The sequence below is a fragment of the Bombina bombina genome, chromosome 6, assembly GCF_027579735.1.
Source record: "Bombina bombina isolate aBomBom1 chromosome 6, aBomBom1.pri, whole genome shotgun sequence".
Classification (NCBI taxonomy): Eukaryota; Metazoa; Chordata; class Amphibia; order Anura; family Bombinatoridae; genus Bombina; species Bombina bombina.
Window position 1 is genome coordinate 1,102,837,630 of NC_069504.1, and position 17,280 is coordinate 1,102,854,909.

The 17,280-nt window shown below is 37.1% G+C and overlaps 1 protein-coding gene across 1 annotated transcript in view; it reads left to right on the forward strand.

Moving 5' to 3' along the window:
- Window positions 1-17,280, forward strand: part of LOC128664902 (uncharacterized) — a 182,625-nt gene that overhangs the window by 31,597 nt on the left and 133,748 nt on the right. Inside the window, 4 exon segments of the mRNA XM_053719694.1 lie at window positions 4,375-4,486; window positions 9,872-9,978; window positions 10,071-10,197; window positions 10,793-10,913. Of these exon segments, the coding sequence (XP_053575669.1) occupies window positions 4,375-4,486; window positions 9,872-9,978; window positions 10,071-10,197; window positions 10,793-10,913 (467 nt within the window).

Here is a 17,280-nt window from a genome sequence, read left to right on the forward strand (position 1 = left end):
GCACACACAAACCCTTTACCCGGCTTAGTTTCTGGCCGGGGGGGGGGGGTTGATGTAAATGTATAATAGGCCGCAGACTTTGGTCTCAATCCGTTAGGAGCTTCTAAACTCGAGAGGAGAAGTAGAGCAGTATCTCTTGCCTCTAAATCTTTTCTGTGATAGATAGTCAGCTTCGTAGAGTAGGATGAGAGTGCGTTGAGGAAATAATCTATAGATTATGTAGAGTATAGATGGAGCTATTGATTTTCCTGACCGGCCATGTCTGCGGCTTAGCCACGCCCCACCCGGTTAGAATATTTTATTATTGCACTATTGTTTGCATGCAACTATGTGTTTCAATCCTGCAGAGGGACTCCAGAGCAGCAATGCACTACTGGGAGCTAGCTGAACACATCTGGTGAGACAATGACACTAGGCATATGTGTGTAGCTGCTAATCACCAGTTAAGTCTTAGTAGTGTATTGCTGCTGCTGAGTGTACTTAGGTATTGTTTTCAACAATAAAAAAATAAACTGAAAATTGCAAGCTCAATTATGAAAATGTGATTTGTATCATGTCTCACTAAAATAGTATATTACAAAAAGTGCTTCTAATAAAAGTAAAAAAAAACTGTTATGCATTTTAGTTTTGATTGTAATGCCCCTTTAAATCATCTTTTTCATCTATTTACCTCCCTTTTTCTTCTTAAACGGGAAGCGTTCACAGCTGCATTCATTACTTTTGGGAAATACAGAACCTGGCCACCAGGAGGAGGCAAAGAAACCCCAGCTTAAGGCTTATATACCTCCCCCACTTCCCTCATTCCCCAGTCATTCTTTGCCTTTTGTCACAGGAGGTTGGCAGAGAAGTGTCAGAACTTCAAGATAGTCTCTTATGGAGGGTAGTACTCTTCCCCCTTCTCCGGAGGGTGGCTTGTTTCCTCCAGAGGTTACAGCACGATTCCCCATGGCCATTTCTATGGCGCTGTCTCATTTATATCTCCCAAGTTAAGTATTTCTAAGATATTGTCTGTGTTCTGTTAACTAGGGCCCCCTCGGGCGTGGGATCGCCTGATTCAGTTCAGCCTTCTGGAGAAGCATTGGCCTCTGAGGCATCAGGGGCCCCAACCTCTGGGCCAGGGTCTTTCATTGATCTGGTGAGGGATGATTTTGCCTTCCGTTATAGGCTAGCACGTCTTCATGTTCTTTTAAGGCATGTTTTGGCAATGCTGGAGGATCCCAGTCGTAGTGGGCCAAGGGATCCGAGGCTTTAGATGCTGGATGGCATATTGAATATGACATTTGGGGATGAAGCCAATCTCCTTAACGTCTTCATTTTATTTTTTCTTTATGTTTTCGGTTCCAGTTCTGAACTTGGGTGAATGGGGCCTCTGATCGTCTGGTCCCATTGGTGTTCTTGTTCACCTTGGGCGTTCACTCCATGGGTTCTGCCTTCATTTTACTTTTGATCCGAATGGATGTGTTTAATTTATTTTTTCTTAAGCTCATGTCTGTTATATTTTCGTTTTTGATAACGTTCTTCTCTGGAACCGATACTTGCGAACTTGTGGTTGCATGGGCACTTCCTTGGAAGTTGTGCACTTTTTGAATAATAGAATTATGTTTTCTAGTTCATTATCGTTCCTTTGGGTCAAATTTCTTGGACCTTGGGCAGTTCTGGAGTGTCCTTATACCAGACAGGTACTGGTCAGACGCTTTTCGACTGCTACCTGGGTTCATGTCACCCTCGTGGTGCTGACTTAATCCTAATTACCCTCTTGAAAAAGTCTGGTGGAGACCAGAGGAAACGCGTTGAGGCTTTGTATAGCTCTCCCCACTCACAAGCTGTGATCAAACGGACCGGCTGCGGCGGTGTTTAGACTAAAAGATGAAAGCTCAGGAACAGCTGATACGCTGATACGCTATAAAGACTTACTGACTTACTGAACACACGCTGCAATCCTTTGAGGAATCCGGCTGCTATTGTTTCAACTGGGACGTGGGAGAGCCATTCATGGTGATATTAATTCACTAAACTGCATGTTTTATCTTTTATTCTGTACGTTTTATTTTGTATTATTGCGCTTTTTGAAATACTAGTAAATACTTTTACTCTTATAGTGTGTGGTGCGCTCTTGTCCTTTATCTGTTTCAGTGCTGACTTAATCCTGTTGGATTCTAAATGTCACTTGGCCTATTGCTATGGATTCCGGGCTCAGATCCTATCGAAGTATGAGGCCTACTGTTTAAATACAACCTCTCTGAATGGAGGGTTGTAAGTACCAATCTAAGGTCGGCTGTTTCGGGCTACTCACCTGGGATACTGATCTGTTTTTTTCAGACGTCATCATAGTTCTTTCAGTTTCCTGAGGACTCAGAACCGTAATTCCATTGCTTGGAGTTGGGAGATGTGAGTGACCTATGTGGTCTGAGTAGTGAATGATTTGCGTCCTCACTCGAAGTTCTTACGGATGCTGACTCTTAGCCTTACGGTGGCAGAGTCTCCTTCCTTTCCGCCTTGGGTGGCTCATCTGGTCTGGAGGCGCAGGCATGGTCTTCTTCCTCTGCTAAGAGTTGCTTTACTCTAAGAGGTGGTGTGCAGGGTTCCCTGCCTTCTGTGGGGAGCTATGAGGCTCCAGCTTTTATCTTGTTTCAGAGGTTTCTCTTTGGAAGATCGATCCTACAAGGGTCTCTGGCTGTTGTCTCTTCCATATTATACCCTTGGTCTGACCACGGTCTCGACGTTCAGATGTTTCTGTCCTCGTTACAACTCTAGCCTTGGGGCTTAATAGTAAAGAGTCAAGGTCGGTTACAGACGGTTGCCCTTCTGGGGTCAGGTTGTTGACCATTTATCCTCGATATTCTGTTAGGGCTTCGTGGAGGGTGCTTTACGTTTAGCTCTCTGGGAGGGCAAGCAAGGTCCATGGTTCTCATTCACCTTCGAATGTTGGTTGCTACCTTGCCAGTGTGTGTAACATGTGTTAATGCTTGTCTACAAGATTTCCGTGCGATCCAAGTGCACTGAGTGCCAAATTCTTAAACTGTTCAGGAGATGTTTCAGACTCTTGGGTTTGAGGCTGTTGCTAGATCGCCAAGTCTACAGACTTTAGATGGTGCGCTCTTAATCGTAGGAGGCAACTTAGGGTTCCTCTGGAAGTTAGATCTTAAGATGGATTCCAGTTTTCGAGGACCCTGGCCTAGGTCCATGTTTCTCCCTAGATGGGTGTGGAACGTTCGTTCTCACCATAGGTGTTTGTGGTCCTGTGGGAGATGCCTATCCTGTGGGAGATGCCTATCTACCTGTGGCTTAGGCTGTAGGTTTTTCTGACGGGTCCCTACTGGTCTTCTGGCGCATTTGATGTTCCTGTAGACTACAGGTGTCTTCAACTGGGTTGGCGATATGCCCGAGGGGGTCTTGCCTCTATAGTAGGGTGGTTTTCCATTGCTTTAGTTCCCTTCTCTTCTAGAGCGGGGGTTGGGTTCTCCTGGTTCGGAGTTACCTTAGTATGTGTCCCACGATGTCTTAGTGGTAAACTATGTTTCCCTAAAAACTGAGGGTCCACAGTTCAAATCCAGCTATGGCTATGTACTCTTCATAAGGCAAGTCCTACAAATATCCTTGCCTAAAGAAGCTTTATATTGCGACCTGTGAGTCCTTGTTTTTCCTGCCTTGTAAGGGTCTTTTCCCTTCTTGCGTTTTCAGAATCCTGGACAGGGAGATGCAATGTAGTGACTGGTCCCTCCGTTCCTGCAGCGGGAGGCTGAGGGTTTGAACCCTATTGGGGCTCCACCTAAATGTTGGATTCTGATATATAGATGTTGGGGGTCTGAGGGCCCTCTTTCCTTGGGAAATATTCCTTTTTTGGGTAAGACAGAAGTGTAGGGGGTCTCGTACCCGTGCACAATGTCTATTCTGAATCACGGTAGAATGCCGTTTGTAGTAGCGGTCAGAGGTCTACCCTGGGGCTTTGTTCCTCGTTGACCCTTCCTTTCTCGTCCAGAGGTCTGGGACTCTTGTCAGAGATAGAGGTATACAATGACAAGGATTTGTAATAAGATACAAAAACATAACAGACTTAACAAATCTAGTACAGTAGGAAGAGGGCCCTGCTCCGGAGAGCTTACAGTCTACAGGATATAAAACAGTCTAATTTATTGTAATAAAAAAGTAGGCTATGCTTCATATAAATCATTGCAATATCATTTTAAAAGGATTTAACTTTTTCTTTTTGCAAGAAAACAAGTAATTTATTTACTATTTTTTTTCTTTTTATGTACCACAATAATAGAACCACCACTGTTTCCACCTAAGCCATTACAATTAATACCGTGTTTTAAGGCAACATTCGCTTGTTCTTTCTAATTGTATTACATCATTTTATCTGTCTTGTGCCAGGGACTTTCTGGGGGCAGCACAGTTTCAGCAACAATGATTGCAGCTCATCAAGCCGGGATCCCAGTGTTTGTTACAGGGGGTATAGGAGGAGTCCACCGAGATGGAGAAAATAGTAAGTTTAGTTCACAATTTGGCATGGGGGGGGGGGGCAATGAATGTTAACCAATCAATAAGGGTATCTGCCCCTTAATAACACATCACCTTGTTTTTTATTCATCTCATTAAAGGGACATTAAAAACTAAATAAATGCATGATAGAATGATGCATTTTAAAGAAATGATTAGTCTGAGAATAACAGATGTTTTTTTTTTAAAGTTTCATTAGTTGTTTAATATAAGTGACAATATAAGTGTAAAGTTTTAGTGTCTATAAAACAATGGGAGCTGCCATGTTGTAACTTAGGTTACTTTCTCTGTGGTGGCCAATTAGGGACAGTTATAAATAGGTCACTAGAGAGTTCAGCCAATGGTTGTGGGGAACATAACAGTGCTCTACACTTCCATTTCTAACAGGGACTGAAAAGCTCACAATTTCAGAATGGAATTACAGGAAAAGGGGACAAAATAAATAATGACAGTAAATTGCAGAGTTGTTTTTATATATTACAGTTCATAATTTTATATTACCATATCAAAGTGTTTAATGTCCCTTTAACACAGCATCATATCTAACTGTGTCCATTACAATCCATTGAAGTATCATAATATGGATGAGCACAGAGAGAGGGAGGTGGAGTTAAAGTGTATAAAGGTGACAGGTGCAGAGGCAGTGGTGTATTTAGCTTTTGTGCTGACCTAGGCACTGGGTCATTTTCTGCCCCCACCCCCTTTAGTTCACAATCAGGGACACATGTTGGGGTTAGGCAGACATCCAGGAACATTGATTTGTAATAAAATGTTAGTTGAGGATTGGAGTGGGAAGGTATCATGTGATAAATTGTCCCTCAATGTGTGCTCCACCCCTAAATCTTGCTGCTCTAGGTACAGATCTGTTGACTTATGGCAGAATACACCACAGTACAAACAGATATAGCAGATAGAGGGAATCCAATAAACCTCATCACAACCTGATGTTTGAAATATCCAGCTGTATGTGAACCTTGGCTTTATTAAAGGAACATGAAACCCCAACTATTTCCTTCATGATTCAGACAGAACATATCATTTTAATAGTATACTGCGATTATTAAATTGACTTTGTTCTCATAGTATTCTTTGTTGAAGAGATACCTAGGTAGGTAGCATGCATGTATCTGCTGACTATATAGCAGCAAGAATGCTATTGTTTGTATGGCATTGTTAAACTCATTCCTGCAAAACTGTTGCCATATAATACGCCTGACATATGCACGCTCCTGAACCTACTTACCTGCTTTTTTTTATCTAAGGAAACCATGATAATTAAGTATATTTTATAATAGAAGTAAATTGTAAAGTTTTTTAAAATTGTATCGTCTGAATCATGAATGAAACAGGTCTTTCCATATGTTTTCATAAACTGGCTATTCTCAAACGTCGGCTTTATTGCGTGTGTCAGATACTGCGCATATTACAAGTTGAAAGTAAAAAGTTTTCGCTTGCCCACTAACACGACTTACGCGAAAAGCCGAAGTTACAATATCGCAATCGTGTTAACATATTCTCCCATAATTTTCAGAGGTGAGCGAAAAGTGGACAAAAAACTAACACCCAACAAATCGGGCAAACCCAAACACAATGATTTCCCCAAGTGCGCTGACATTAAATATGAATATTTCACATTCCAATGTTCTTTACGTAGCATAATATGTTTTATTTATGTGTATATATATATATGTGTATATATATATATATATATATATATATATAGTCCATGTATAGAATGTAACATCACCACAGCACAACAAAATTCTTAAAGGTGAATTATTTCTTTATTTGGGATATCACAACCATAAAATAGCGACGTTTCGGACCTACATGGTCCTTAATCATGCATAGTTTAAAAACATTAAAACACACAGTTAAAAGGGGTATCAGGGCCAATCAGGTTTCAGCTCATAATATTAATTAGGTTAACTCATACCTGTCCAGGCATCACAGAAAAATATTTTCTCTTTCTATTAGCGACCTCTAGTGGCACCAAAATATATATCACCCATATTCCATACATACATCTATAAAAACAAATACAGATCATAGTCCCTATTCAGACCATATGGATGCAACGTATTTAATCTCTTAATCCACCAGACCTCTTTTTGTTTCGATTTGAGTTCTCTGTTGCCCCCTCTCCTATGTATAGGGATGTGATCAATCACTTGGAAGCGGAGCTGGCTAACTGTATGTCCCATTTGAGGGAAATGTGCAGATACTGGGAGAGACATATCCTTAGACTTAATTGATGCTTTGTGCTGACTAAACCTGTCCCTGGCGGCTTGGGTGGTCTCTCCAATGTAACAAAGCGCACATGGACATTTAAGGAGATAAATTGCATAATTGGTTTGACATGTATATAGGCCATTGATAGTGTATTGTTTACGTTTATCATTTTGTGCCAAGAATTTACCCTTAATTATTGAATTGCATTGAGCGCAATGTAGACATGGGTAACAGCCTTTATTTGGAGTAGTCAGATAATTAATCTCAGATGATTTGGTAGTACCCACATCCGCTCTCACTAAATTATCCCTAAGGTTTCTCACCCGTATATGATGGCATAGGTGGTAATTTAAATGATTCTACCTCTGGATTGTATTTTGATAACAAATGCCAATGCTTCCTCACTGCTTTGAAGATACATTGGCTTCTCTGTCTGTATTCCATAGTGAACACTAGTCTATTTGCATCGTTTTTTATTTTTAACTTTACTCCTGTCTAGATCCTTAATGTTTTTATTAATGATCTCCTGAGGGTAGCCTCTTTGGATAAACTTATTACCCATAGATCTTAACCTATCTGGTAGTCTATCTTGGTCTCTAACTATCCTCTTGGTGCGTAATAGCTGACTTCTGGGGATAGAATTGAACACTGTCTCTGGGTGAAAGCTTTCATATCATAGTAGGGTATTCCTATCTGTAGGTTTAGTAAAGAGATCAGTGCTTAGTCTAGCATCTTGTATATATACAGTGGTATCTAGAAAATTGATCTCATGTGTGGAGTATGTAAGAGTGAACCTGATGCTTGTCATAGAAGCATTAATATCCTCTACAAACTGTAGTAAGGACTCCAATGAGCCCTCCCCCCATATGCCAAAAATATTATAACATTGGAGCCCTTTAGCTGTACCTCTTTTTTGCAGGCTAATAGAAAGAGAAAATATTTTTCTGTGATACCTGGACAGGTATGAGTTAACCTAATTAATATTATGAGCTGAAACCTGATTGGCCCTGATACCCTTTTTAACTGTGTGTTTTAATGTTTTTAAACTATGCATGATTAAGGACCATGTAGGTCAGAAACGTCGCTATTTCATGGTTGTGATATCCCAAATAAAGAAATAATTCACCTTTAAGAATTTTGTTGTGCTGTGGTGCTGTTACATTCTATACATAGACTGTACATATTGGGGATTTGCTGATTCTCCATTGTGATGAGCACACAGCCAGGTAAAACATTTGTGGATATAGTGCTGGACTCTATTCGTTTATTTTGTGTATATATATATATATATATATATATCTATATATATATACACATAGGTAAAGATATATATATAGGAATATCTAGAACATATTCCCCTATGTGAAGAACATTGGAATGTGAAATATTTACAGTACATACACAGTATAACACTTTATTTAATATGAGAATTGCATAAATATGATTTTACATGTTTCAACTACTTGACTGGAAAGGGCTCCAGTGCACTTATGTTTACATATTCATTTATGTGTTTATATATGTATATATATATATCTGTTAATACATATATATATATATATATACACAGGTGGCCCTCGTTTTACAACGGTTCAATTTACACCGTTTCAGAATAACAACCTTCTTTTCCAGTCATGTGACTCCTATTGAAAAGCATTGAGAAGCAGTGCATTTATTAAAATAGCCAGAAGGTGGAGCTGTCCGCTTGTGTTACAGCAAAGCCAAGCAAGCTGAAATTAATCATTTTAACTAGACCTGAGCTATCGAGCAGATTTCAAAGGAACAAGATCTTCCTGTCTATAAATCAGTCCAGATTGGAATGCATAGAAAGAACTGTTTGCAGAAAAATGCAAGTGAAGTCTGTGTTGTGTGATTATTTTATTAGGTTTATAATGCTGTTTAGCATTTAAAGTCTTCATTTCAAAGCTTTAAAAATAATGTATTAGGTGTTACTTATGACAATTTTGAGAGGGGCCTGGAACCTATCTCCCTCACTTCCCATTGACTTACATTATAAACTGGGTTTCAATCTACAACGGTTTCGATTTACAACCATTCCTTCTGGAACCTAACCCCGGCGTAAACTGAGGGCTACCTGTACACATATAAACACATAAATACATATGTACACACATAGACACACACACACACACACACACATATATATATATATATATATATATATATATATACACACATATAAACACATATGTACACACATAGACACACACACATATACTGTATATATATATATATATATATATATATATACACACTTAGACACACCCACATACATAGATATATATATACACACATACACACACATACATACTGAACATATTTTGGAATGTATATGTAGGTATCTCTGTTAAAGCCCTTTGCTGCCTTTTGTTTTTCTTGCACCTGAGAACTCATATCTAATTGTACTTTCAAATCTGTTTTTGATGCGTAAAACTTTTTAGTCAAGCGTAACAGTTAACCAGAGCTCTGAGGTCACGCTAACCCGACGCATGTTAAATTCAATTGCGCTTGAGCAAACGCATTTACTTTCAACTTGTAATACGCGTGCGCAAACAGCTGCGATAAACCCTATAATGCTCATGCACAACTGTTAGAGCTCCACTTGTAATCTGGCCCCATGTGTTTTAAATTGTAATCTGTAAATTCAGTATTGCTCTGACCTGTGGAGGAAACTCCCAAAACCGTTCAATATGAAATGTTAATCCAATAAAACCAGTTTGACTACTTCCTGTTATACCGTTATTTGGGCCTAGATGCATGTAGAAATACAAATCTATTTTAATGAAAACACATTTAAGAAAATCACGTTGAGATTGTAATATAAAATGTTTAATTAATTATTATTTATTTTGTCCCCTTTCCTGTATTTTAACAAATGTGCACCACTCATATCTGTCAGTAATCAGAAGATAATGGAAACCTAGGTTTCAACATGGCACCTATTTATAGAAATTGAAATGTTACACTTATTTATTTATTTAATTTATTCAATATAAAAAAAAATAATAATATAATCTTTAAAAAAAATAATCATCTGTGTTATGCTCAGGGCAAGTTTTGCTTTGAATATATCTTTATATGAAGCATTTATTTACTGGCTAATGTCCCTTTAATTTAGCAATGGATATCAGTGCAGACTTAACGGAACTAGGCCGGACCCCAGTTGCCGTGATATCGGCTGGAGTGAAATCCATTCTGGACATTGGCCGGACACTGGAATACTTGGTGCGTAACAGCGAGCAGTAGCACAATTATAGTGTACCTGGGGTTTGTATAATCACTGATACAACCTATCCTGTGTTGCCTTTTGATAATAGGAGACAGAAGGTGTTTGTGTTTCCGCCTTTGGGGATTCCAAGGATTTTCCATCTTTCTTTACCCCACGCAGTGGCTCCCAGGCTCCGTGTCATGTCCGCAATGAGGAAGAAGCTGCACAACTCATAGGTTTACTGTCTATATTTTTATATTTTTGCATTATTGTGAGCACTTTTAAATCAGCCACTAATGATTCTGGCTTTCGGTTCTTTACACTATTAGCACTGCGCAGATAATGCACAAGTCAGTTAGTATTCGCCATGAAGAAGCTGGAAGGTAAAGGGAATAAAAATAAACTTTTATAATTCAGACAGAGTGTACAACTTTCTATTTTAATTTTATTATCTAATTTATTTTGTTCTCGGTGTATCTTTTGTTGAAAAGCATACCTAGGTAGGCTCAGGAGTAATGGTAATCTTGACACTCCAGGTGTTTTAGAACTACATTTCCCATGATGCTTAGGCACTCTGATGTCCAGTAAAGCATCATGGTAAATTTAGTTCTGAAACATTTGGAGTGCCAAGGACCTAAAGAGTCACCATCACTGGCCTAGAGAAAGCAGAAAAGTAAATTCAGCCTCTTCCATTTCTCTTATTCTATTCTGTTTTCCTCTTTATTTATCCCACACTCTACCCATCACTGACCTTGGGTGAATATTATCCTAGAGCCAGCAGTCTAAATAAAGCCGTTCATATGTGTCACACGTCACTGGTATCTGTTTCAGCTCACTCTCTGGACCTCAAACTGGGCAGTGGCCTCCTGATTGCGGTTCCCATCCCAGCAGTGCACGCTGCGTCTGGCCAGCTGATAGAGGATGCAATCCAGCAAGCGCTGAAGGAGGCCAGGTGAATGTGTTACTAGAAAATCACACCTCTCTACTTAGGCTTTGGTATTGGGATCTTGCCAGCAAAATCTCTTCAGCTTAAATGTTGCAACTGAAATGCTTAAACCCACAATATTATTAAGCCGCCAGTGACAATATTATTATGTTGCCAGGGAAAATATTATTGTCGCCAGTGACAATATCATTATGTGGCCAGTGACAATATCATTATGTAGCCAGTGACAATATCATTATGTCGCCAGTGACAATATCATTATGTCAACAGTGACAATATTATGTCAACAGTGACAATATTATTATGTCAACAGTGACAATATCATTATGCCACCAGTGACAATATCATTATGCCGCCAGTGACAATATCATAATGCCACCAGTGACAATATCATTATGCCACCAGTGACAATATTATTATGCCACCAGTGACAATATTATTAAGTCGCCAGTGACAATATTATTATGCCACCAGTGACAATATCATTATGCCGCCAGTGACAATATTATCACACTGCCAGTGACAATATTATCACGCCGCCAGTGACAATATTATTTTGCCGCCAGTAACAATATTATTAAGCCACAAGTGATAATATCATTATGTTGCCAGTGACAAAATTAATATGCCGTCAGTGACAATATTATTAAGTTGCCAGTGACAATATTATTATGGTCAAGGTATACAGGAAGTCACACCTCATAAGTAGTGACAGAACAAGAGTTTATGAGTGCACAAATAGCTCCCTAAATAATATTAATAAGTGGTATTAAAACTTACACTTTTATTTCTATTTTTATTAAAATATAAGGTTACCTCGGTTCTAAGAACCTACATAGAAATTAAACCAGTTAGCATACAAAAACCTGAATCCAAGCTCCAAAAAATAGAACAGGCAGCTTAGAGCAAAACCCCGGTATACCTGGCCAATAACTGGTCACGTCTGCGTCATTTGGGGACATGCAGGTAGACAGGTTGCAGAAAAAGGAAAAATAAAAATAAATTCCTACGCGTTTCGGCCCATATACAGGCCTTTTTTAAAGGGACACTGTAACCAAATGTTTTCTTTAGTGATTCAGATAGAGCATGACATTTTAAGCAACTTTCTAATTTACTCCTATTATCACATTTTCTTCATTCTCTTGGAATCTTTATTTGAAATGCAAGAATGTAAGTTTAGATGCCGGCCCATTTTTGGTGAACAACCTAGGTTGTCCTTGCTGATTGGTGGATAAATTCATCCACCAATCAAAAACTGCTGTCCAGAGGTCTGAACCAAGAATTAAGCTTAGATGCCTTCTTTTTTATATAAAGATAGCAAGAGAATGAAGAAATATTGATAATATGAGAATATTAGAAAGTTGCTTAAAATTGCATGCTCTATCTGAATCACAAAATAAACATTTTTGGTTCAGTGTCCCTTTAAGCTTAAATGGTCAAAAATAGAGTTGAAAACTGAGTGCTTTCAAAGCCGGTAATTTAAATATGTGAGCGGCCAATCAGAGCGTTGCATCCTTTGCGGCCTTATTTCCTATTTGTTCGGTCACAAGACTACCTGAATCAGGACTACCGGCTAGGCTTTTTCTATTGGTTATTGTCAGTTTTTTAAGCGGACTGTTACATGTGACTTAAAACGACCAATCAAAAAGACGCCTACTCTGCCATAGTGTTCATATTGCACAGTGTTTGAACTGTTTATTGTGGGGAATACCGGGCGAACAGTTGAATCACATGTTCGTCCGTTTGTCCAATCAGGTGTGCGCCTACCTTCCCATTGGGATATACTGAACAAGATAAACTCTAAGGGTAATTTATGAAAACTACCTGTTTGAGGACTCTTGATACCCAGACGGTCAGGTCACGCGACTCATCTTTCGACCTATCATATGAGTGCCTAAATCTTCATAGAGAGTCTATGTAAAAAAGTCGGAATAACAGTTACAGTTATAGAATTGGATACATTCTAGGGTTTATATTGTGTGTTCCGTGTGCAATCATGTTAGTGGTCAAATTTAAATTCCATCAGAACAAATCAGAACATAATAAAGAAAGTTTGAATACCACATTATGTGCTAGTTTTATATTTACATGCTAATTCTGAAGATCTACACACGAAATATGCCCTTGGACCATAATTATTACCATATATTTTTTTTTAAATATACCCAATAGTCGTTCATTCCATTTGGGGTTACACTGTTCAAAAGAAATATCCATTTAGTTTCTTTTTGGAGTAGTGACGTCTGTATCTCCACCTCTGATGCCACACTTAATTGTATCCAAACCCCAGCATTTCAAGGCCTTAGGGTTGCGATTGTGGTGTGCCAGAAAGTGTTTAGCCACAGTAGTGATTTGTTTTCCTTTTTCTACTGCTTTCCCGGCAGTTCGAATGTTACTTAGATGTTCAGTAATTCTAATAGATAGGGTGCGAGTGGACATACCAACGTAGTAAATATTACAGTCACAGCTTAGACAATAAAATACATTTTTGGATTTGCAATTAATGTAATTCTTGTATAAGTTTATTACCAAATTGGTCGATGTTTTCTGTTTGACAATCAGTCAAAATGACTGCTAACCAATGTATCTTGTATGTTGCATGCTCTCCTAAAGGTCATTGCGGGCCTGTTAGGTAATATCCCTTTCAAATATTCATCAGATTCAAGAATATAACAGTACTTTTCAAAAATGTCCCTCAATTTATTGGATTGTTTATTGTATGTGGAGATAAACCTGATGTTATCAGTGTCTCCTGATCTTTGTTTCGGGACAAGTAGGGTATTTCTGTCTTTGTTAATAGACCTTTGATAGGCCCTGGATAGGCATAATTTTGAGTAACCTCTACCAAGGAACCTATCTTTAAGTTCTTTAGCTGCCTTTTTAAAGCTGTCTACAGTGGATCAATTCCTCCTAATCCTCAAATATTCACCTGTTGGGATATTTTTTGTAACTGAAGGTCCATGGGCATTAGTAGCATGTAACACACTATTGGTGGCAGTACTTTTCATGAATAATTCTGTGACTAGTGTATTTTCTATAGTTTTTTAAATAATTATGTCAAGGAACTCAACTTTTTCCTTACTCCCTAAATATGTGAGGAACATACCCATATGATTGTTATTCAATTCAGTCATGAACTCTTTGAACAGTTCAAATGGTCCTTCCCATAAGATCATAATGTTGTCTATGTAGCGAGCCCACAAAGAGATGTACTGATGATATTTTATAATTTGTGGGCAAAATACAAAATTAAACTCCCACCACCCCAGATACAAATTAGCATAAGTAGGGGCACAAGCTGTCCCCATGGCAGTGCCACATGTTTGCAGAAAGAACTTATCAAAAGTTAAGAAGTTGTGACTGAGAACACATTTTAATAAGGTGATTAGCAATTCTTTAGTTTCATTGTTCATGTTTGACTCCCCTTCCAAGAAATGACTAACTGCTGCGCACCCATACTCCATTCTGATGCTTGTATATAGAGATTCAACATCACAAGTTACCAAATAAGTATTTTCATTCACATTACCATTCTCAAATTTGTTTAATATATGCATGGTATCTCTAGTATAGGATGGTAGGTCGGTTACGTACTTTCTCAAACGTGCATCTAGATATTTGCTTGCATTCTTGCACATACATTGGTTACCTGATACGATAGGACGACCTCGTGGGTTAGACGTATTTTTGTGTATCTTAGGGAGTAAGTAAAGTGTGGCAACCCTTGGTTTTTGAACACTCAGGAAATTCTTTTCTTTATTATCAATAATGCCCAATGTGAAGGCATTTTGAATTAAGTTGTTATATTTGGTGCAGGAATCATTTGTGGGATCTGAAAATAGCCTTCTATAATTGTTCTTATTACCGAGCTGTTTTTGTGCTTCAGCAATGTACATATCATAGGGCCAGATCACTATGTTCCCCCCTTTGTCACTGGGCTTGATGAGAACATCATCACATTTTTGTACTTCAATTAAAATTTCCTTTAAGCCAGGTGCTACTCCTCTAAGATAATTCACAAGGTATACGGGAAGTCACACCTCATAAGATGTGACAGTACAAGAGTTTATGAGTGCACAAATAGCTCCCTAAATAATAATAATAAGTGGTTTTAAAAACTTACACTTTTATTTCTATTTTTATTTTAAATATAAGGTTACCTCGGTTCTAAGAACCTACCTATAAATTAAAAGTGTGTGTTGGTATTTAAAGATGCTACACTCAATGAACTCTTAGACTAAACCCAATATGGCAAGGAGATATTGAACTCCTAGAATCATTTATAGAAGATATTAACTCAAATAACATGGGTATTTCATTTTCTCATGAATACAGTAAACAAAAAATTAATTTTTTGGATATTGAATTGAATATTATATCTAATAAAATCCATACTCAAACCTATTTTAAAAGCACAGATGCTAACAACTACATCCATTGTGAAAGCTGTCATCTAGATTTATGGAAATCAAATATACCTAAAGGGCAGTTCATGAGAATCAAAAAGAACTGCTCAAATATAGATAATTATAAGTCTCAATCTCAAATACTAACTAAAAAAATTCATAGTAAAAGGATGTAATCCAAAAGCAATAGAGAAAACCAAACTTAAGGTAGAACAATTAGATAGAAATACACTACTAAAACCAAAAAACAGAAAGAAAAATGATGACTTCAATACAGACAATTTATTCATTCCATTCATAACGGAATATAGCACCCAACATATGGAAATTAAAAGAATTCTTAAAAAACACTGGCATCTAATAAAAGAAGATAGAATATTAGGTAGAAAAGTTAAAGCCCAGCCAGATATAATTTTTAAAAAAGCTAAAAACCTTAAAAGTCTATTGTCACCCAGTGAATTTAAGGAAACAAAAACAGTAAATGATAGAGACCTTAGAGGTAACGAATTGAGAGGCTATTTTCCCTGTAACACATGCAAAGCATGTAAATATAGCACAAAAATTAAAGAAATTAATTCTCCAAATAACCAATTTACTGCTAAAATCACACAAACCCTAAGATGTGCAGACAAGAACATAGTGTATTGTATAAAATGTTCTTGTAATCTATTATATTTTGGACAGACTAGTAGAATATTACACGACCGAATAAGAGAACATATCCTAAAAATTGAACACGGATCGGAAGACACTAAACTTTACTCTCATTTCAAAGAAATACATTCAGGGAACCTCAAAGATTTTAAATATTGGGGGATAAAGAAACTCAATCTAGGAATTAGAGGGGGTAACATCACGACATTATTATGTAAAAGAGAAGCAGAATATATTTTTAATTTTAAAACACTTTATCCCTCTGGATTAAATTCAGAACTAGATCTGAATTGTCTATTCTAATAAATAGGTAAAAAATAATTAAAAAATAATTATAGAGTAACAATCAATATCCACTATACTATATAACCATCCTAATTATGCTAGTTTATAAAACTTATACAATATATATGGGCAAATATAATAAATGTGCATAAATTTATAATTTACTTAATTTTAATAAATTAATTTTCGACAAATTAATGTGTATTTTTTATCTATAGAATAATTTTTTATCTATTGAATAATTTTTTAAGAAAGTCATATGAGTATCCCTATCCATTTTTTAATCAAACCATTTTTTAATCAAATGATTAGAATCACAATATATATTTTTTATATATAATTTTTTTATATATATATTTTTATATATAACTTCTCCTATACATTTTTCTATGGATTTAGTTATATAATTTTGGCATTTTTCAGTTATATAATTTTGGCATTTTTCAGTTATATAAATTTGTCTTATGCATTTGACATTCTTCTATAAGCTTTTTTTGATCATCAAATACACCAACTGAGGAATCTCATAGGCGATACTATATTACATATAGATTATATTACATATATATTACTTCACTTATTTATATCGCACTAACTTCACTTTAGACACAAAGAGTTAAATACACACGGTAGCGCTAATCATTATAGGGATTCAAGCTATAAATATTATAAAATATAAGGTCACTGACTTCACTTTAGACACAAAGAGTTAAATACACACGGTAGCGCTAATCATTATAGGGATTCAAGCTATAAATATTATAAAATATAAGGTCAATATGAAAATGTTTCTCTCTTTGCTTTCTATGTAAGAATAATTACTTTACTTAAGCACGATAAGGTATTACAAATGTATCTAAGAAAAAATATAAGATTTACACAATTTAATGATCTAACATGTATCAATCAAAGAACCACCAATCAGAACAAAGCTGAACATTCTTAAACCAGGTGATTTCTCCAGGTGAGCATCTTGATAAAGGCCCAAGCGGCTGAAACGCGTAGATATTTGCTCACTCCCTGGAAAC